Source organism: Monomorium pharaonis, chromosome 3 (assembly GCF_013373865.1).
Source record: "Monomorium pharaonis isolate MP-MQ-018 chromosome 3, ASM1337386v2, whole genome shotgun sequence".
Classification (NCBI taxonomy): Eukaryota; Metazoa; Arthropoda; class Insecta; order Hymenoptera; family Formicidae; genus Monomorium; species Monomorium pharaonis.
The window spans coordinates 32726318-32749954 of NC_050469.1; the positions used below are offsets into that span (position 1 = coordinate 32726318).

The 23637-nt window shown below is 28.5% G+C and overlaps 1 protein-coding gene across 8 annotated transcripts in view; it reads left to right on the forward strand.

Moving 5' to 3' along the window:
* Positions 1-23637, forward strand: part of LOC105837835 (transient receptor potential cation channel trpm) — a 103049-nt gene that overhangs the window by 74143 nt on the left and 5269 nt on the right. For 7 of the 8 annotated variants that reach the window (XM_036285013.1, XM_036285012.1, XM_036285014.1 and 4 more), the window contains 11 exons: positions 2403-2539; positions 2644-2800; positions 4067-4220; positions 4315-4623; positions 5170-5722; positions 10493-10704; positions 11290-11457; positions 12159-12218; positions 16937-17146; positions 18285-18633; positions 20785-20930. In XM_036285013.1, coding sequence (XP_036140906.1) covers positions 2403-2539; positions 2644-2800; positions 4067-4220; positions 4315-4623; positions 5170-5722; positions 10493-10704; positions 11290-11457; positions 12159-12218; positions 16937-17146; positions 18285-18633; positions 20785-20930 — 2455 coding nt within the window. The remainder of the gene's footprint in view (positions 1-2402; positions 2540-2643; positions 2801-4066; positions 4221-4314; positions 4624-5169; positions 5723-10492; positions 10705-11289; positions 11458-12158; positions 12219-16936; positions 17147-18284; positions 18634-20784; positions 20931-23637) is intronic. The other variant, XM_036285017.1, reaches the window with a different exon arrangement.

Below are 23637 nucleotides of genomic sequence, written 5' to 3' on the forward strand. Positions count from 1 at the left end.
GACTCCGGATCCATCAGGCAAATAATGATCACTTTTTGTCAGATTTTTTTAGATTTTTTTTTAGGATTTTTGATAAATGTATCGATTTTTTATAAGAATTAAAACGTTTCTCAGAAAAATTTAAAAAATAAAAAATTCTGATTAATTTAGAAAACTTTTAAATATTTCTAAGTATTTTTAAGAGTTTTTGAGAATTGAAACAAACTTTAACAAAAAATTAGAAGTTCAAATTATTTCTACGATAATTTTGTAAGAAGGAAGACTATACATGATTCGGCTAAGCGACAGTCGTACCTGTTAAAGCATGTTTAATCTCTGTACTCGAGAAAATGGTCACCTATCCAAGTGTCAACCATCGCCGACGTTGCTTGATTTCGAAGACCATACGCATCCTAACGCTTCATGATGATCTATGAGTACTTCTTGTTTATGCATACATATTTGTTATAGATTACAATAGATGTTGTCAGAAGGATAAACAATATAAGTAAATATAAAGTTTTACAGCTTTTTAAAATCATTTTTACATATGCGCGCGAAATAGCATGTGGAATAACTTATTAAAAAAATTGTTTTTGCTCCGTTCGTATAAAATAAAATAAAAAAATTATTTAATGTCATCTTTTATAATTTTTTAATATTGTTAATATACCACATTGTTTCAATAAGTGTAGACATTCAATCTGACTTTGAAGTCGACATTTTTACACATTTGATTTTGCAATACATTCTAGAAATACGTACGATATTCAAAGATTTCTCACTTGCTATATTAATTACCATCTTTTTCAAAAATTAATATACGTCCAGAATGTCCCTGAATACTGTTTTAGGATGTTTTGAGGACTTTCGTATGATGTCTTGAGGACTATCTTAGGACGTCCTGAGGACTGTCTTAAGATGTACTGAGGACTGTCTTAGGACGTTCTAAGGACTGTCTTAGGATGTCCAGAGGACTTTCAGGATATCATATTCTCAGAACATTCTGTGCTGTCTAAATGTCTGGTATTTATGCAATCATTATATTTAAGTTTATCTTCAGATATTTGGTAGCTAATGAAACTCTTTATATAATATTTTAAGAAATAACGTTTTCAACTAGAATACATATATCCTCAGGACATCTCAAAGATGTCCTCAACACATAAGTAAAATTTTAATTTATATTAATACTATTATAGAATCTAACATTCTAAACTTACTTTAGAAGTCAAATTTATACATTTATATAAAATATTTATATAAAATATTTACAATAATACAACTATTATATTCTGACAAGATCCCAGGACATCCCGAGACATATTCAGAATGATTCTGAAGACGTCCTGTGCTATCTGGGAATTTCAGTAAATTTTTTATTTTTTATTAAATAATATTAATATCAGGGTTCTAAATAATGCATTATTTTTTGTAATGCATTACGGTTTCATTAAAAAATATTTTTTCAATAACTAATGCGAAGATTCTTAATTACGCATTACTTTTGAAATAATCAATGCAATTTTTTTTATTACGCATTACTTTTGAAATAATGCGATTTTTTCCATTTTGGATTACTGTTTTAATAATTAATGAGTAAAGAAATAATTACTTATTAAAAAATTAATAATTAAGTAATGCATTATTTTTTAGTTTGCATTTTTATTACCCTAATTAATATTTTATTAAAATTTTATTATATGGTAGATTCTCCATAAATTTGTAACAGAAGGGCTGTAAAAACAGAAAATCCATGGCAATAAAAATTTAGAACCACCTTTTTTCTTGCTAGTGCATATGCATTAAATTATGAGAGGGCAGTGTTGATAGGTTTTTCTCGCGTAGGCACGTCACGTGTTATTTATGAGACTTCAATATAGTATTCATTTGTAATAGGAAGGAGATTTTTGGTTTCCATACAATTTTTTTTTGCAAATTTATAAAAATGTTAATACATTTTATAGTATATTTAACACGCACGAACATATTTGCATATCGTTTGCATGTATATTTGTGTCTGGTTATATATTTCTTTTTAATTTTAATTTCAATTTTGTTACTTTATTTTAGTTCTAAAAACGTTATTATAATTTTACACTTTTATTACGCCATTACTTTTATAATAGTTTCTTATGTATTTAAAATGGCTCATATGCTGATTTTAATTTTTTTTTTACCAAATTAAAATTTTTTAAAGGTTAGAATCAATAGCTTGTTATTTGCTTTGAAGGCCAATATCGGTTTATTTTATTCGTCGTTTTTTGTTGCATATTTATAAAAATTTTGTAAAACGATCGAATTAAAAAAAAATCAAATTTATTGAAAATTTATCAGAATTTTATTAACTTTTTTTCTACTACTGATGATATTATTGAAGTGTTATTTATGAGATTTTATAAAGCGTATCTTTGAATTTGCAGGACTAAATATACAGTATTAAACAATCGGCATGCTTATTTTTTATTAGTAGACAATGGTACTGGCGGTCGATATGGTGCGGAGATTGTTCTCCGTAGAAGATTAGAAAAATATATCTCGAATTTAAAATTGCAACCATGTAAGCATTATAATCATCATGTTGACCATAATGATGTAATCACAATGGTCTATATGGACTGAAATTCTTTAAAAGAGTTCTGATATTTTTTCCGATACTTTTAGATACACACAGTAGCATACCGGTAGTTGCATTAGTTATCGAAGGTGGAACGAATACGATTCGCGCAGTGTTGGAATACGTGACGGATGATCCACCTGTACCCGTAGTAGTTTGTGATGGCTCGGGACGCGCAGCTGATCTGATCGCTTTTATGCACAAGTAATAGCAAATTCATAATATTATGTATATTTTTAAGAGATGCATAGGGTTGAAAAATAATACGTTACTTGTAGCGTCGTTACATTATTATTTTTTATTAACTAATTGATAAAATTAATTTGTGATAAAATTATTTGTTTTAACATATAACAATATTAGTATATTCATCCTTCCGACTGGTATATGTTTAAACATATCAATGGAATGTAGATCGCCTAACGATCTGCATCGGATCTTAGTGATGAATATAATTTTTCTATTAAATTTAATTTCTTAGCTTCAGTTTAAACTGCGCGCCGACAAGTTTTGTCAGACTTGAAACACAGTTACTAAGTTAAATATTGATGCTTGAAAGCATCTTAAAATCCCCCGTTCCCCCAAATTATTTGTTTCATTATGTGTGTATAATTGAACTTTAAGACAACAATAGTCAGTGAATTAAATAGTATAGTATTAAATTAAATAACAAATAACATTTACCAAAATACTTTAGTTTTTTAAATTTAGAAAAGTTAATTTTATATTTTTTAAAGAAAAGTAGTAAATATTGTCTAAATATGAACTTTAAATTCATATTATTTTATGTAATTTTATGACATTTAGCTATTTCAGAATTTCAGTTTCAAAAATATTACAGACATTTCGCAATTTTTACGAAATGTTTTAATTGAAGTATTTTTGAAATATCTGAAACATTTTGAAATATTGATATTTATTATTATCACATACATTTTAAGAATAATTTTGAGTTTGAAATTATCACATAAAAAATTTTTGTATATATAATTGGAAATGTACACACACACAAAGTGTAACTTTTTTTAAATAAATTTACATAAAAACCAAAATTTTTTATTTGCATTTTGTAAATTAAAAATTTTTTCTTTTTCTATAAATTTTTCATGGTTTTTTGAATTTAAGAAACTAAATTGTGTATTATTTTTATTAATTGTGTATTATTTTTATTAATATTTTAATAAGAAGTGCATATTAGAAAAATAAGTTTTTTAATTTGACATTTAATATTAATTTTTTAACATTTAAATCTTAACTTATTTTAACATTGAAAACTTTAATAAATAAGGAACGAATTGTCACTTTTTAAGTAACGGTAACGGATTACTTTTAAGAATTAGTAATTAGTAGCAATGTCTAGTTACTTTTCTTAATTTAGTAATTAATAATGGTAACAAGTTACTTAAAAAAACTTTCCCATTGGAAATACATAGAGATGTATATTACGAGGTACGCTTTTTATATATATAGATGGAGAGACGGACAGACTGGTGATGGTGAAGGACCACTGGAGGGTGTTAAGGAACAAGTTTTAGAAACTATTAAACGCACTTTTCAAGTTTCCGCCGAGCAAGCGAGTCAACTTTGTTCAGAACTCTTGCAGTGTACACGAAAAAAACATTTGGTACTTACATTTTCTATTAGAAGTAAGATTTGTCTTTGTATTATTATGTAAACATTAGATGGAAATGTTTTAAGTAAAAATTATATTCTTGTAGATTACTGTGTTTAGAATATCACAGGACAGGCCACAAGAGCTTGATCAAACAATATTGACGGCTCTGTTTAAATCGAAACAGTTATCTCCAGCTGAGCAGTTATCTCTTTCTTTAATATGGAATCGTGTGGATATCGCCCGAAGTGAGATTTTCATCTATGGTCAAAAGTGGCCGCCCGGCGCTTTAGAACAGGCTATGATGCAAGCGCTTCAGCATGACAGAATAGACTTTGTAAAACTTCTATTGGAAAATGGAGTATCCATGCGGAAATTTTTATCAATACCACGTCTTGAGGAACTATATAATACGGTAGGTCAACCTTATTTCTGTAATAGGGCACTTTTTCTTAGTAAACAGTTTAAGTATGGATACAAAGACAATTCATTTAATAAATGAAAAATTTCATTTTTTAGTATAATTAAGTAGAATAAATTTGTGTATTCTTGTTTGACATTTATTTCTGTGTGTGTGTGTGTGTGTGTGTGTGTGTGTGTGTGTGTGTGTGTGTGTGTGTGTGTGTGTGTGTGTGTGTGTGCGCGCGCGCGCGCGTATGTCTGTGTGTGTACACATATATAACAAAGTTGAAAAATTACTAAAAACGTGTATGTAGTAAATTTCAGTCCTACATAAATATAATCAATATCGTTAATTTGATAAATCAGGAGAAACACAAGTCGGATAGAGAACTTAAAAAAACTCTTTTAAAAAAGTGCGACAAAGTAGAAAATCCTGTTAATACACCAAAGATACTACTGTGAAATTTTAATAATTTATTTAGTGGAAAATTGAATTTTTATTTACGAGCATCACGAAACGTTATTATATATTTTTTCTTTTTCTTCTTGGATTAATCAGAAGGAAGGTCCGTCGAACACACTGGGGTACATCTTGCGCGACGTGCGGCCGAATATTCCACGGGGTTACATGTATACATTGCACGACATCGGTCTCGTGATTAACAAGCTGATGGGTGGAGCATATCGTGCGCAGTATACGCGGCGAAGGTTTCGCATGATCTATACGAAGGTGATGAAGAGATCTGGTGGCGGTCATCAACAACACATGCATCGAAATAGTTGCGCTCCGAACTACAACACGCGTTATTACATGGGCAGCTCCAGTGGGAAGTCCGACAGTTTGACCATGAGTCTGCTTGCTGAGACATTACCAGCTAATCGTGATACTCCACTCTTCGATTATCCTTTTAATGAGCTTCTCATTTGGGCTGTATTAACGAAGCGTCAACAAATGGCTTTATTAATGTGGCAACACGGAGAGGAAGCATTAGCCAAAGCGCTCGTCGCCCTAAAACTATACAAGGCAATGGCGCACGAAGCAGCTGAGGACGATCTGGAAACTGAAGTATACGACGAATTGCGTGGCTACGGCAAAGAATTTGAAAACATCGGTATAAATAAATACGAAATTAATCTTCTTATATGTAGAACATTTTTTCTTGCAATTTATCTTCAGAGTTTTATTTCATTTTTATTTGTTTCAATTTATTATTAAAAAATACTAATTATAACTAAGGGCCATCATACAGTGCCAGGTAACAAGCAATAGGAACAGAAATAATAAAAGAGAGAAAGAGAAAAAGAATCTTCTTCTCTTTTTCTCTCTTTTTTTAATTTTCTGTTCCTATTGCTTGTTGCCTGGCATTGTGTGATGGCCTTAACAAGGGAACCTCGCGAATCTGAAAGTTCTGATTTTAATGAAACTTGGCATAAATGTAGAGGGAGTAAATACATGAATTTAGAAATTTTTTGTTTGGGCTTATAAACGGTTTAAAAAAGGGTTGAAACCATCCTTCAAAAGTTGAAGTTTTTGCCTTTTCTCGATGTATTTCGTAAACTAAACAAAAAATCAATAGAAATAAAACAATTTAATTTTTTTGACTGCAACTGGCCAGATGTATTTTCAATATAAGCACTACGTTTCGACTTCAGGTTTGGGTACTTTTCAAGTGCAATTTTAAGAACGTTACATTACACGTATTAGAGTCTATGAAATATGTCCAGATAATGTGTGTCACAAAAACGGTATAAATTTAACACATTATCTATGATATATCTGGACATATTTCATAGACTCTAATGCGTGTAATGTAACGTTCTTAAAATTGCACTTGAAAAGTACCCAAACCTGAGGTCGAAACGTAGTACTTATATTGAAAATACATCTGGCCAGTTACAGTCAAAAAATTAAATTATTTTATTTCTGTTGGTTTTTATCCACTTACTGGCGAAATCAAGATTATTTCTCATTTTATTTTTAAACAAAATATTAAAAGATGTTTTATACAAAAGTTTTACATAAATATCTCTATTTAACTATGCTATTTATTTTTTGAAAAAAAAAAAGCTTTTTTTTTAAAAAAAATAAATAACTTAGTTAAATAAAGGTATTTATACTGTAAAACTTTTGTATAAAACATTTTTCGATATTTTGTTTAATTTATGAAATATATTGAGAAAAGGCAAAAATGTCTATCTTTGAAGAGTAGTTTCCCCCCTTTCAGGGGCGGTAGGAAGTACACTTTCCACCTCATTTTTTTCGGTTTTTTTAATATAGCTAAGGTTTGTTACACTGTATGATCGTGAAATAAACTGTTCTATATTTGTTAATGTTAGAACTATGCACTACTATACTAGTTTTGCATCAATCATGCATTTTGCAATTATTAACAAATAAACAGTGACGAAAAATGCTCTTTTTTCACGATAAATTTGTTCTAGAAACCCCTTGAATGTAAATAAACTTCTAGATCATAATTTTAGATCTGACGTTTGTAGACGTTCGTAGATGTTCGTAGACGGCGGCGGAGATTGTCGATTGTGCCGTCGCGCGTCGTAGGAGAGGTCCGCGGCGCGTAGTATTTGAATTTATTCGGCTTTTTTAAGACCTTGAATCCACGCTGTCGGTATTTATCGTCGACCAGGTCGTGTCTCGCGGTCAGTCGATCTTTAGAGATAATGAACTAAGTCATATTAAGTTGAAGTTGCAGAAAGTATTGTTATTTTTTATTCAACAAAATATACTGCAAAAATGCTATTTTCGGCATATAAAAATGATTTATTCACTTAATTTATATGTCAATTTTGTAGAATTTTGTACTTAATGGTCATTTGGATTGCTGATTATGAAAATAACCTGCAAAATGTAAAATTCAAAATAGCGGCTACAAAACATCGAATGAAAGGATTTCAAGAATATCATTCCAGGAATTTTTTCTTGAAACTATGGATTTTAGTAAAAAAACCGAAAGTAAAAATCTTTTTTATTACAAATTTTGTGTAGAATGTGGCTATAATTTTTTAATCCCCAAATTTTGAATTTTTATATTCGACGTGCGCCATATTGGATCCGCCATTTTGAATTCTTAAATTTTGATCTCGGATTCGGTTTCAGAAAGATGCAAAACATACAGATACGACAAGACTTATCCGACATAATTGTTAGAAAAAATGTGTCCCTGAAAAAGTTACACCGTTTATAAACCCAAACGAAAAATTTCTAAATTCATGTATTTATCTCCTCTACCAAATCTTTATGCCAAGTTTTATTAAAATCAGAATTTTTGGGTTCACAAGGTTTTCTTGTAAGTTAGCAAATTAAATAAATATTAATTTTTTATTTGTATATTAATTCTTGTGATCGATTACATTTATTTGTTTATTATATACTCGATTAAGAAATTATGAATAATAAATAAATTTATTTACTTTTATTTTTGGTAATTATGTGAAACAATGGAAGTTGAAGAATTTTTTAAATTTTTGTAAAATTTAGTAATTTTATCAAAAATATAATAAAATTCTTGGACATTTAAGTTGCGCCATGACTACAAAAATTTTTCCAAATTCTAAAGTCTGGCCACAAAAAGAAATTGGTCCATGATTTTGGACACAGAGAAAATTGAAAACTTTAGAGGAAATTTGCTTTGTGTAGGGATTGTGTAGGTAGGTAAAATCACTGTTGTACAATTAATTGTAGATATTTCAGATATTTAAAGCTTTCGCGGTCATTGACGTAGCTTTTAATTGATAGAAAGGGCTTCCGAATACGTACCGCATCCTGGTGCAGCGTTGAGCTGACGTTTTGTAAACGTTGCAGTTTGCATATTTAGGGCTAGCTTCGAGAAACTTCTAATACTGAACTCTCTTGGATTGTGATCGTCCTTAAGTATCCCTTATTCTGGTGGAGAAAGGGAGGGAGGAGAACGGTCTAATGTTTTAATTGATTATTTTAAAAACTGAGAGAATAGTGTGCTAAATTGGACTTATCTGATAACCTTTATTATAGTTAAGATTAAAGTTATCGGAATGTTTCACAATTTCCAAACTTTTACGATATTTTCTGGCGAAGTAACTTTGAGAAGGGGCTATAGCATTTTGGCTTTGTCATATTGCACGGAGTGCCTAGTGTCCTAAGACTAATTTAGAAAACTATACTTGGTATATTTGGTACCGCTGATGTTTTTTTTATTTAAGTACTGATTTTCCTTCTGGTTTCTCCGCTTATACACACTTTTCCGCAAGAGCAAAAATGTTATATACATCTTGCATACATCTAGTAGTGATTCTAGACGTGGTTTCTGATCCTTTGGATTAGGGAAGTAACTGGAAAATCTTCCTTTAAAAATTACTTTGACATTATCTATGCAAAATTTTGCTAATGTTCTGTTGTACCTTGAAGATATAAAAGGAAAGCGATTTTCTTCTCTTCTTTTTCTTTTTCTTCTTTCTCATTCAGCGTCTTGGCGTTGTTAAAATTGGAAATTCTTTAATCTTTGAATTGTTCGGTTGATGTTGCTGCTATATCCATGTTTGATCAAGACTTGATGAAGATGTTTTAATTTCCCATTTATACAAATTCGTTCAGAGCTTGTGAGAGTTCTGTATACCAGTGAACTGAAGATTAATTCTTTTGTGAGGGGTGGTGGGAGTTAAAATATCGAGGAGGTGAAAATATCAAATTGTGTGTGTTGGTTTTCAATAGACCTGATGAGTTAAGGTGTATCCGTTCCTTCTAACTAACATAACCAGAAAAGGGATTTGGTTATTTTGTTCTATCTCTATTGTGAACTAAATGTCAAGGTGCTGATAGCTGAGAAAAGTAAAAAATTAAGAGTTTCCCTGCAATAGCTCTAGATAACAAAATTGTCGTCAACATATCGGAATTGTGTAAAGAATTTGAGAAGTGTTCCTTAGAATTTGATTTTCGAAATGCTCCATTATGATATTTGCGATGATGGATGAGATGGGAAAGCCCATTGCTGTTTCAGAAGTTTGTTTAAAGAATTCTTCTTGGAACTGAAATTAAGTTGAAGTTAAACAAAGTTTGTTTAAAGAATTCTTCTTGGAACTGAAATGAAGTTGAAGTTAAACAATGTTCTATTTATTTTTTATGCCATTAAACAATGTTTTTATTAATGAAAACATAATGAAGTTGGTAGAAATTCGGTCGGATTTCCTGAATTTAATGTTCGAAAGTCCTGGACTGGAACATTTGTAAACAATGAGAATACATCAAAGCTTACAATGATATCATTGATTTTGTTTTGCTTTTAATGATTTTATTTACGAAATTTAATGAATTCTTGATAATGGAATTATTGAATTCAGTAAGTTCTTGAAAGAGTTTGGTGAGATAGCAGGCTAGCTAAATTGTAAATGGGTCTGATGTTGCAGACAATGGGGTATGATTCTTTATGAATCTCAGGTAGATCATAAAGTATAGGAGCCGAAGATTCTCGCGGGATTAGATTTTTAAGAGTGGGGAGAAAAATCTGCATTTTTTACAGAAGAATGATTTTTTTCTCTATACTGGGTTACATTTAAGTTTTTTATAAACTTTGTGATGGCTAAGAACATAGCCTAATTAATTTTATTGCAGTAATTTATGTTTTGACTGGCGAGGTTTGCTTTGTGGAGGATGTTGACCGTCCCATCTTCTAATGTCACTGCTTACTTCAGGAGAAAGATAGAAGATAGTCGTTTCAATTTGGGTGATAATTTCTTTAGTAAGGATCCAAGTAAGTTCAGTGTCGGAGCTCCTAGACCTGATGACGTAAACTGCAACGTTTGCGAAACGTCGGTGCAACATTGTACCAGGACGCGACATATATCCGGAAGCCTTTTCTATTGGAAGCAATTGTAGATGTCTTTTTACATAGCACTTGAATTGCTGGATTACTGTTATCGACAAGACGATGATCAAACACAGCAGCTGTTAACTTCGGAACTTCAAAATTGGTCGGGACAGACGTGCCTATCACTCGCAGTTACAGCGAATCATCGACAATTACTGGCGCATCCATGTAGCCAAATTATTTTAGCCGATTTATGGATGGGTGGCCTTCGTACACGTAAAAATACTAATTTGAAGGTAATTAAGCAATCTATGTTATACATTAATTGAATAAATTTTTATTTATTTTTAAAATTTATTAGATTATTCGAATTGTTATTCGAATTGTTTATTGTTGAATTTATTTTTTAAATTTCAGTTAATGAGACAAAATGTAGATTCAAATTTCCATTAAATTTTAATTTTTATTCTGTTAATTTTATTTAATTTCTTTGTTTTACTTTATTATTAAAAATACTAATTATTTATTATTAAAAAATTTATTATTATTAAAAACTATTATTTATTTATTATTAAAAACTAATTATAACTTTATGTTAACGAATTAAATCAATTTTTGTTCTCTATTTGTATATCAATTTTTGTGATCAATAACGTTTTTGATCAAGCTTTTTACTATATACTTGACTAAAAATAACGAATAACTAATATTTGAATTATTTATTATTTGTGAATAATGAATAAATTTAATTGTTTCCTTTTCGTTTGTTTTTATATGCAAAATAAATTTTACTCCACATTTTGGTTGTAACTTATCTAATTTTTGTTGATTAAGCAAATGTTTAGTATCTAAAACAAACATATATTTATCTGTTTTTATAGGTGATTATGGGATTATTCTGCCCTCTGTATATAACGCGATTAGAATTTAAAAGCAGAGAAGAATTGCAACTAATGCCCCAGACGCAGGAAGAACATTTGATAGCTTTGGAAGATGAAAAGGAAGATAGTGATTCTGAACATAGTGTACCGGCAGGGCCAGATGTCGAGGTAATTATTTTGCATCCTTAAAATGATATAATAATATGATGATAACTTATTTAAAAAATTCCATTTCTTAGCTAGCTACGTCTCGATTACGCAATACTCCACCAAAGACATTATTTTTCTAACATTACGATAGAATAATATGTAAATTGTACTAATCTCACATATGAAAGCATTGTGAAACAATTTAATTTGATATATCCATTATATTGTTAGTTGAGATTTTGGAAATCTCAAAATGTATTGAGTGCAAAACATTAACAAATTATCAACAAAAATTAACAAATATGAAATTACATGATGTCTGGCTTTGAGAGAGAAATTTTCGCTCCAAAATTATATACATATAAATACGTAGACACACGTGTAGTTTCTAATTAATATTTATTTAGGCAACACATTCAATACTGGTGTATAGTCTCTTCCGCACATGTGGCTTATATCTTTTAATTTAATAGAATTATACATATCATTGCATCCTTATAATAGAAATATAATCTTGCCTTCAACGTTTTCTTTTGCTTACACTTTGTGAAATTTGCGCAAATTTAATATGTTGCACCTTGCTACACCTTGCTCAATTAAGGGATATATACTTGTTAATATACTTATTAATCTCAAAAATTAATTTACTGCCTCTTTCTATTAAGGGTAAATTATTTATAACACACAGACTATGTGGGTGCATATTCATTATTTTTTAGAAACATCTGCGCAGGAGCCTGAGCATACGCAACAAATCCAGCAGCCAACAAGGCGTTAAGGTATATCTATATTGGCCTAAACGCAGTTCCTAACAATAATCCTTATAACAATAATCACCCTCTTTGGTGCACTTTTAAGCTATTACTGTTTATTTGTTTTTAGTTCTCATTAGTCATATTTCACAATCACAGTAGTTGTTTCCCATAAATTGCAACATTTACTTTGCAATCGATAATAAAACAGTAAAATGTATTTCTTCACAAACTTTTTTAACATTTAATTAATACAATTATTATTATACATGTATACATATCCATTACAATACAATGAATTGATTAAACAATTAATTAAACATACGATTAAAACTTGTGAACTATGAATACTGACAAAGTATTGATTATTTCTTATTAATAACTATTTATACATGTATTATAAATACAATATTGATAACTTACAAGGGGATGCCGGTATCTATAATACTAACTCTACTTTCGAATGAGTCCTAGTGCATTTAAAAGGGGAGGTGAAAAGCAAAAACCGTGTTCTGGCTTTTGGATGAATAGGCCTTAGTTTCTGAGAAAATTGCATCTTTTAAGTGGGAAAATGTACATTTTCCGAGCAGTAAGGTAAGTACAATGGAAAGCCACTTCTCGACATGAAGCGCGGGGTGGCCGCAAGTGTTAAGTGCGCGCCTACTGTTTTGCTATCCATGCGAGCTGGTTCAAGATCAGTTGTGACAATTTTTTTTTTAGTCTGTAATGTCTATCCCAATTAAATTTATTTCCTTTATTCTTTAAAATAAAAAAACTGTGGTTTTAATAATTTTGTATAATATTATTAAATAATTTTAATAATTAATTTTATAATAAATAAAAAATGTATTGTTATTTTTTGTTATATTTAAAATAACAATACATTTTTTATTTATTATAAAATTCTGACATTTTTGTAGAATGTCGCGTTTATTTTTTAACTTTGACGGATACCAAGCAATTATTTTGTAAGATATTTTTTAGATATTTCTATATCGATCTAATGTAGAGCATGCATAGTGAGAAAAGAGGAAAGAATTAAATTCGCGATATGATGCCATAAAAATTCAATCCTTAACTCATTATTTATTATATTCTCCACAATTATAAACATGATCAAATTTGCTTGATACACGTCAAAGTTAGTAAATGAACGTGATATATTTTATAGTGTTAATCAGTTGTATTTTCCATTCAACGTACGCACCGGCAGAAATGATGCCCCTCGGAGTCCAGCGCGGCGATCACCCACACACATAAAGCGCCGTACATATTACTAGACGCGCAGTGAAGTGAACACGGAGAGAAGCGAAAAAAGTGGGAATCGCGCCGGTGTTGCATCCTTTACCATCGTCGCACGCTCAAGAAGGATAGAGTTATGTTGAATGAGAAAACGTGATACCGATTTGCTGGTGTCCAATATCTGTTTCACTCGCACTCGATACTAATGATGTTTCTCGCTTGAGTGCAAATGAAACGGATATTGGACACCAGCGAATTGGTATCACCCTAGATAGCAAATCGTGGACAAACGGCAGTTCCAGGTTCATTCCATAACGTGGAGAACAACATAATTGATCAATTTTTAATCAAATATGACCTTAAGAAAAGTAAAATACTATACTAATTCATAGTTATTGATCAATAAATAGGATCTAAAATCTGAATTATCAATGATCAATTATTGATCCTATAAGCGGACATATCTCTAACAATTATTGCTTTAAAACATAAAATCACTTTTTTCTTAAATATTGAACTTGTTAAATGGTCATTTCTAGATCATTTCTAAATCAATTATAAACCTTTTTATTTAAAAGCTGTTTCTCCACACAATTAAGTGTTGACTCAAGTCATGTAAATGGAAAGCATCCCTTGAAACGCATTCAATTCAAGTGTCTTCACGTGACAAGAAATAACAGCATGAAAAAGCGTATGTTCGTGTAAAGAGAATAGTACACATAAAATTACATTATTATTTGTAGTGTGAAAAAAATTCAAATAAACATCTTATTAATAAATTTTATAAAAAGCGTATAATTACTTTTTTGCAAAACATTAAAAAAATTTAATTTAACTATAGAAGCATATATATTATGTTTCTCAATTTAAATATCCTGTAATTAATACAGAATTGACATTTTAATATTGAATTACATTAAGCCATTATGGAGTTACAATTGATTTTAAGATTTCAGGTTAAAAATATTTAATTTGATTAATGTGAAATTGAGCAATAATTGACAGCTTGTAATTGATCTAAAATTGCTTCATTTTGTGGATATACTTAGATCAATAATTTACCAATATTCTCAATAGCGTTTGTCAGTTCTGCAGGAATTTTGGAGATATTTTACTGTCTGGGACGTTTTCTCACTCATCATAATTCTATCTTTCTTGAGCTTGCAGCATTGGTGAAAGATGCAACACCAGAGCAATCCCCAATTTTTGCCGAGGAACACCATTTCTGCCGATGCGGTACGTAACAAAAAATGCATTTGCAACACACGAGTTGCATTTATAATATGTTCATGTTGCATTTAAATAAAAACATTGGAAATATTTATGTAAATTTTCCACAACATTGTACAAGAATGTCAGAATTTTATAATAAATAAGATATGTATTGTTATTTTTTATTACGTTTTATTACATTTAAAATTTATTACATTTGAAACATTATAAAAATTTATTAAAACCGCAAAAAATAATTTTTTTTATTTTAAAGGAAATAAATTTAATTGGAATACAGACTGAAAAAAAATTGTCACAACTGGTCTCGAATCTAGTTCGCACGGATAGCAAAACAATGGGCGCGCACTTGGTCACCGCAGCCACTGCATTTTATGCCGAGAAGTAGCTTTCCATTGTACTTACCTCATCGGCCAGAAAATGCACACATTTAGATGCAATTTTCTCAGATTCTAAGACCCGTACACCCAAAAGCTAGAACACGGTTTTTGCTTTTCACCTCCCCTTTCGAATACACTATGGCTCATTTGAAAAGTAGAATTAGCAGATACCGGCATTTTCTTGTTAGGTATAAGTATATATATTTTATTTGCTAATATTCGAAACTAAAAGAAGGATATGAAAAATCAACAATTTGCTGATCACGAGGTGAACGCAAAATTTCCATGTTTTCCAATGTATTTTTTCCTGTAGAATTCAAATATGACTCTTAAAATTATGCTAAGTAAAAGGAAAAAAAGTTACAACTAGTTAAAACTATTTAAGCTTTGGTGAGCTACGCATTTTTATTGATACTAACGTGCTTTTAGCATTTCTTATCAACTCCTATAATCAGCTATCAATTTCGTTAAAAAGTTTTTGACATTATTATATATTTTAGAAAACAGATATAAAAAAATTACTTTTTATCAACCACCTTGGTAAAACAAATAGGTGTAAGTGTTATAGATGTAACAGAATATAAAACATAAAATTGAATTAAATATCAACATCCATGAGCCCGCACTTATAAATGTTAAAAAATACACTAGAAAACATGGAAATTTTCGGCAAATCGTCGATTTTTCATAACTTCTTTTATCTAAAAAATAATTCAAACATTTTAGCAGATAGTTGAAGATTTTTTAAACAATTCTATGTTATAACACTGTATAATACCCTTTCATATGCTAAAACAGATAATTTTTCTAGTGTATATATATGTGTATATACATATATTATAATATCGTTGCAAAAATTATAATCATAATTTTTCTTTTTACAGATAACTTTATTTTAAAAATTATTATTAAAAATAAATAACATAATTATTAAGATATGCAAAATTTGAAATAAATGCGAAATTTAAAGAATGAGTTTTATGACAAAAAAGAAGAAAATAAAAAATAAAATTGCGTTTAAGTTTTCGTTTTTTTTAAATTATAAATGCTTAAATATTTTACATGAATATTTAATTATTTGGAGTTACAATAATCAAAGAATTACAAAAATCAAGACTAATAAACTTTCAATGAAGACTTTAGTTATGATTTTTAAATATTTATATGTTTTAGGCACTTTTACATTAATATTTAAGCATTTATAGATATGAAAAAATTAAAGCTATAATCATAATTTTGTTATTTTTTATTTCTATCATATTTTAATATCTAAAATTACTCTTTAAATTTTGTTTATCTGTTACCGAGCACTATTTGTTATAGATTATATAATCAATTATAATGTATTTTTTTGAAAATTTTGTAATTTTCTATTGTTTTATCCATTGTATAATCTTTTTGTTTGGAAGAGGCAGTCTTCCTTTTATATTTCTATTTGCTATATATTATAATAGATTAGAATGGATTGGAGTCAGATATATACAAAGTATAATTTGAATGAAGTAAAGATTTATTTATTGAAGATTGAGCTTTTGTTTTTTGCTTATTACTCTCGATATAACTTTTTCGAACAAATATGCGTATTTAACAATTCCATAACTTATCAAGTATGCTAATGTTTTCACTTTATATTATAAATATTTGATAATTACTACTCTATCTAATCAATTTTATAATTTAGATAACTCTATTATCTCTCATGCTACTTTTTCATGAATGGTTGTATCAAACTGAATTAAATGTCCTTTCTTCTTTTTATTTCAAATTGATATCAATATTCATTTAATTATGCACTGATTGTGAGAAACTTGTTAAATTTTATGTATGTCTGTTTCAGTACATATGATGAACAATTTACTTGAATAGTTTTTAATTATTTATGCTTTTTTGTAGGCTTTAATTAGCAACGAACACAGCACAATAATTAAGGAGACAATCGTCCAAGAGAATGGAAAAGTATTAACAGATATTGATGACGGAATATATCGCGCTTATGGTTTCCGACCTGAATATTACGATAATAAAACAACCAGACCATTAAGATTGAGGAAAAAATTATATGAATTTTATACTGCTCCAATAACAAAATTTTGGGCAAATGCTGTAAGTAGAAATATTTATATGTATTTATCATTTTAATAGTCATGTATAAAATATGTATTTATATGTATCGATATATTTGTTTATTAATATAAGTAATTAATATAAATAATTGTAATGTTTAATATAATTAAATTTATAATTAATTAGTACGTACGTGCATATGTGCGTTCGTGCGTGCGTGCGTATGCAGAAGCGTAACTGTTTATTGAGCGACTAATAACCTTCACCAAGTAATACACATATATTGTTTTTATCTTTAGGGATTTAATTCAGCAACCTAAAAGAAAATTAATTATGCCAACAAAAATAGCTCAATATTGTTTAGACTATTTATACAAGGTGTTTAATTTGATATGATATAAAAAAGAAATAAAATATCTAATAAATAAGGCATTTTTGAAAAAAACCTATTAAAACAAAAGTTGCTTACTTTCAAAGAATACGTAAATTGAACAAAAATGCATTGTTTATGGGATATTTTATTATATCTTTCTTATATTATTTCAAATTAAACACATTGTATGAGTGATCAAAACAATATTGAGCTATTTCTTTTGGCATAAATTATTTTCTTCTGAGTTTGCTGAATCTGATTTTTAAAAACGAAAACAATTGGCGTGTTACTTGGCGAAGATTACTTGTAAATAATAAAGAATAATTTTTTAGATCCAAAAGTAAAAGTCAATCTTTCAGTTTAGCCACTCAGTGAATAGTTAGTTGTTTTTGAGATTATTATAGCTGCATCTATTATAAACAATTACAATCTCTGAAAAATTTTTCTCAAAATTTTTCGTATAACTTTTTAGAATTTTTTTATATTTTAATTTTATGAAAATTTATTGAAGATTTTTCAAAAAGTACTTTAAATTTGTCAGATTATTTTAAGTTTTTTCATGAAATATAGGAGAAGAAAGCTTAAAACATATTAATATAAAAACATCTAAAAAGTATTTCAGATTTTTTAAAATTATTTTTGAAAAAATTTTAATTTGTTAAAAAATTTGAGAAGTTTTCTAAAAAATTTTTATATAAAATATATACAAAAATTAAAAAAAAATTGTTTAATATTATATGAAAATTTTGAGAAAATTTTTATCAGAAATAAAACATAATAACAATAAGAATATTTATTTTGCAGATAGCATACATTATTTTTTTGCTTTTTTTTTCGTACTGCATATTGGTTCATATGGATGATCATCCTTCAATAGCCGAGATATACGCGATTGCGTACATTTGTACTCTCGGATGTGAAAAAGTACGCGAAATAGCGACTTCAGAACCTGCAACGCTCTCACACAAGTTCAGTGTTTGGGCGTGGAATATGTGGAATCCTTGCGATGCTGCTGCTATTATATTTTTCCAAATTGGATTGGCGTTACGTTTGCGACACTCGACTTTGGATGTGGGTCGCGTCATATATTGTGTTGATTGCATCTACTGGTATTTACGAATACTCAATATCCTTGGCGTCAACAAATATTTCGGTATGCTTAAAAAATTAAATTAAAATTGATTTAAAGATGTATTACACATATTTTTAAAATAATTTAAAGTAATTAATACTATGAAAATTGTTATATTACATTTAAAAATAATGTAAAAAATTTAGGGATGATTTTCTACGTGAATCAAAAATTATTTTAAAGAAAAATGTGTTTTTATAGAAATGTAGTTAAAGAATAATGACAAAAATATACATTTTTTAATTTAAGTATTTTAAGTATTGAGAAAAAATGATTTATATATAAAATTTTTATTGTGATGCAGAGATTAATAATTCTGTAAATAAATGTTTATCTTTAATATTGAAATAATAATTGCTAATGAAATAATTTTTAATATTTAAAATACTTATACAAAAAAGTACATTTTTATTGTTACTTTTTATAACAACTTAATAAGCTCATTTTTAATAACAAATAAGGTAAACATTATAAAACGTTATTAAATAAGAATATATTGTTATTTCACATCTTTCTATATACATATAATTTATGTAAAGTATATATTCATATAATACATTTCTAATTTCAATTTACTTTATAAGAATTGTACATGTGATACATACGCGTGATAATCTTGCTTCTTTTACAAACTTGTTTCATGCATTAAAAAAAATTAAAGTATTTTGGTGAAAAAAAATTCGTAAAAAATTCTAAATATGCATTTTTAAGAGGAATTGTTAATCTGTCTTTTAAATTCGTTTTTTCTAATAAAAATATTGTGTTTCTAAGTTACATAAAATTTAGAAGATATTTTTAGTATTTTATAAATTTTGAAATGTTGTTACTTGATAAAACATAGACATTAAAACAAATAAACAAAAACAATTTTAAAATGGCTTTCCAATTTTTAAATGCTTTTTTTAAATTAAGATTCCTTGCAATAGGGGAAAGGGGGGTAGGATGATCTAAGGAGACGACCTTAAGGTTTGTCGATTTTTCCTAACTATAATTTATATTATACATAAGGAAAATTTTTGATTCATCGACTAATTAATCGCATTTTGCGTAAACATTGCTTTTACAAAGCAAAATAACTTGGTCTGGTCCACTGTTCAAGGTACTTTTTTGTGGGCCTGTGTAATCTTACTGTGATAACTTTGTGAGAAGCTGTCATCATAGAGTTAGTGAAAGATAATTTGTATAGATGGTTAGCTATATAATTATTATTGCAATTACAGTAGAAGCTTCGCATAGCCATGGTCTCGGGAGTTTGCGTCGTAGCATTAGGTTTGTTCTGGTTGCCTACACTTTTACACTTCTACGAAAAATATAAGTTCTTATTGGTTTATATTTTTAACCAGCTAATGAGAACTTATACTTTTCGTAGAAGTGTAAAAGTGTAAGCAACCAGAACAAACCTATTGAGTGAAATCGTGGTATTGCGAAGTAACCCCACTCTATTGACAGAGTGGGAGGTGGGAGGTGGGAGAGAGTGGCGTACACCGTACACCCGTACACGACGTGAGCTGCGTGGGTAGACTGCGCGGCGCTGATGCGCGGTAGCGCGGAACGACGCATGAGGGAATATTTCCCTTTCGGTGAGACAATGAAGAAGGCATTGAAGGGAAACGCAATAAATCGGAGAGTGGCAATGCGGAGCTTCTATTGTATTATTTTTAAAAAGTAAAAAGTCAAATAGCGCGCGCGTAGCGCGCCCTTGTAGCGTTCTAGTTTTATTTAAAAAGAGTTTTATATATTTTATTTTTTACAAAATGTAAGAATATTTCAAGTGTACTTTTGAACGTGTATATACCAGAATATTTGGCAACAAATAGGAAAAAATTTAAGGGATAGTTTTAAATAATAAACTTTAAATGATGAACTAAAGACGAAAATTAAGAATAAATAAAATTCCAAGATTCTATTTTTATATTTATAAATTATTTATAATATGTTTAAATATTAACGTAAAAAATATTTAAAGCACATGAATATTTAAACATTTGTAATTTAGAAATGAAATCTTAATTGTAATTTTGTTATTCTTCATTTTTGTCTTATTTTTTTATCATCTAGAATTACTTCTTAAGTTTTCTTTTATCTATTACCGAACCACTTTGTATATAATCAATATGCAAATGTAATAAGAGTATTTAATAATAGTACTAAAAAATGTTATATATTTCATAGGTCCTTTGGTGACCATGATGGGAAAGATGGTTAAAAATATGATATACTTTGTGGTGCTTTTACTAGTTGTGCTCTTGAGTTTTGGCGTAGCTAGACAAGCTATATTGAATCCAAATTCTGTTCCAAAGTGGCGTATAGTACGAGACGTACGTATATATTTTTAATTTGCTATACATCTTTAAGAAAAAAATCTACACACGGAACCAAAAGTAATTGTGCCATTGCGAATTATGACATTGCGAATATCTGAATAAAAAATAAAATTCAGTTTATTTTCATTAAACTAAATTTATTAAATATAAGAATGGATTGTAAATAATTAAATAATTAAAAATAGTTAGATATTACGGATATTAAGGTCTTTATTATATAATGTTAAAAATTTTAACTAAATTTTAAATAAATTGATTTTTAATTTTAACTATTTATTAAAAAAGTTATTAAAAAATTAACTAGTTATTAAAAAAATAATGATTTATTAATTTTTTTCCTAAGTTTATAATTTACAGAATTTGTTAATATGTAACAGCATAATTATAAAAAAAGTACACTCTTATATTAAAAAAACATTTTTTGCTATTTTATATATAAAGAGCCACCGCGAAAATCGCCCGTTTTGGGACACTCGCATTTTGAGTGTAATTTTATCCCAAATGATTAGTATTGGTGAGACAATAATCCAAGGAAAATTTTAATGAGCATGATTAGTTTTAGAAATAAGGAAGGTCAAAGTGATTTTTCCATCAGATAGTATGATACAATTGAGTTTCTTCAAACTGATATTTATGTAAAAAATGATCCCTCACTATTTCAATGTTTTTTTTTTTTTGAGTCTTTGATTATGTCAAAATTCAAGAATTCAATATGGAAGACATTATTATTAAAAAACACATTAATTTTTATTCAAACTAGAATTTTAGGAGTTTTCAGGTCGCTAATTACGAATTTACTACTAAAAATGAAACTCAAAATGGTGGACATAAATATTGTAACTCAAATTTATTTTCCAGTACTACAGAATTCGAAGAGATTGAACCCGGGATCTTCGATGTAGCAGACAAATGAGTTATCCGCTACATCACGTTTGTACTCTCATAGAATTTTTAATAAAAATTTTTTAATGTAAAATTTTATAATGAATATATCAGAATCATTATCATCATAAATATCATTTTCAGAAAATCAAGTATCTTGAGATAGATTTGCAATTTTTACGAGTATTAGTGGATTTTTCGAATACTTTTTCCATAATTTCATGCACTCAGTTTTAAATTTATAATCAGTCACATGAAAAACCGACGAGATCTCATTTTCACAAAAATTGAAGAGTTTCCCAATATGTGTGCCATATTGGATCCGCCATATTAAATTCTTAAATTTTGACAACAGATTTGTAATCAGCGACCCAAAAAATATTGGAATAGTGAGGGAAATAATTTTTAATATGAATATCAGTTTGACGAAATTCAACTGTAATCATACTGCCTAATGAAGAACCCAGCACTTCCATATCTCTGAAACCAATTATACGCTCATCTTAAAATTTTCCCTAGATTACACAGGTACACAAAAAAAGTAATCTGATACTGAGACCCCACTCTCTATGTATTTTGACGTGCTGAATACGAATCTGGTGTCAGAATTGCTCTATCACTTTTTTTTAATCGAAAAAAATGGTCAAAAAATTAATTTTTTGGGCATTGGGCGGCAGCACAGCCACCCACGAGAAAATGGTCTCTATCACGGACCAGACCATGATATCTTTTTGTATTTTGAACCGAACACAAATCCGGTGTCAGAATTGCCCTATCATTCATCGTTTTTCGCGTGCAGAACAATTATTGCAATTTTTAAGGTATTACTTTTTTTATTAAAAAAAAAAAGAAATGATGGGTGATGGGGCATTTCTGATACCGGATTCGTATTCAGCACGTCAAAATACATAGAGATTGACTAGTGGGATCTCAGTATCAGATCACTTTTTTTTGTGTGTCTGTGTTATTATCTCATCAATACTAATCATTTGGCATGAAATTTAATTCAAAGAGTGCCCCAAAACAGGCGAAAAAAACATTTTTGCAGTGGCTCTTTATTTTACAAATAAAATATTAAATTTATTTTATGAGCACATTGTAATTGTTTTTATATTTAAAATAATCAAAATTATTTTAAAAATAGTGACACTATTTTAATATGAATAAGGATTTTCAAAATTAATTTTTAATGTAACTAAAATAATATAAGATTTAAGTTTAATATAATTTTTATTTTTAATATTGTGCTGATTTGTTCAACTTAACTTAGTTCACAAATTTAATTTTTCTCAAGATTCAAAATGTATGACATATTTCGATTTGACTAAAACTCTTATAATTATTTTAATTCTACATTTGGATGTTATTCACTTCGATTCTTGTTGTGACCTTTTTTTTGACAAGTTTTTTCTAGCTAACAAATCAGTTGAGAGACACTTATGAGTTTGACTCCAGGTCATAAATAATAGTTAGTGTTGTGTTTTTACAATAAAGGTATAAATTCCAGCAATATTGTGTTTGAACACTAAAAATGGCTTCAGGAAAGTTAAGATGAAACATTTATAAAATAAGTTGCATTTATAGTATTACATGTTGAAAAACACATTAAGATTGGTTGAACTTGTATTAACTCGAGCGATGATTACCGAATTGACTTCTTATAGCTCGCTAATTGCACTAATTTGCTGTTTAAATTAATTGTATAAATCATTAAATTAATTTAGTTTAAAAAAAATATTAATTTAGTCAACGCTAATTGAACACATTGTAAATAATAATTTTTTATATAAAAAAATTCTATGAGATTGAAAAAAATATC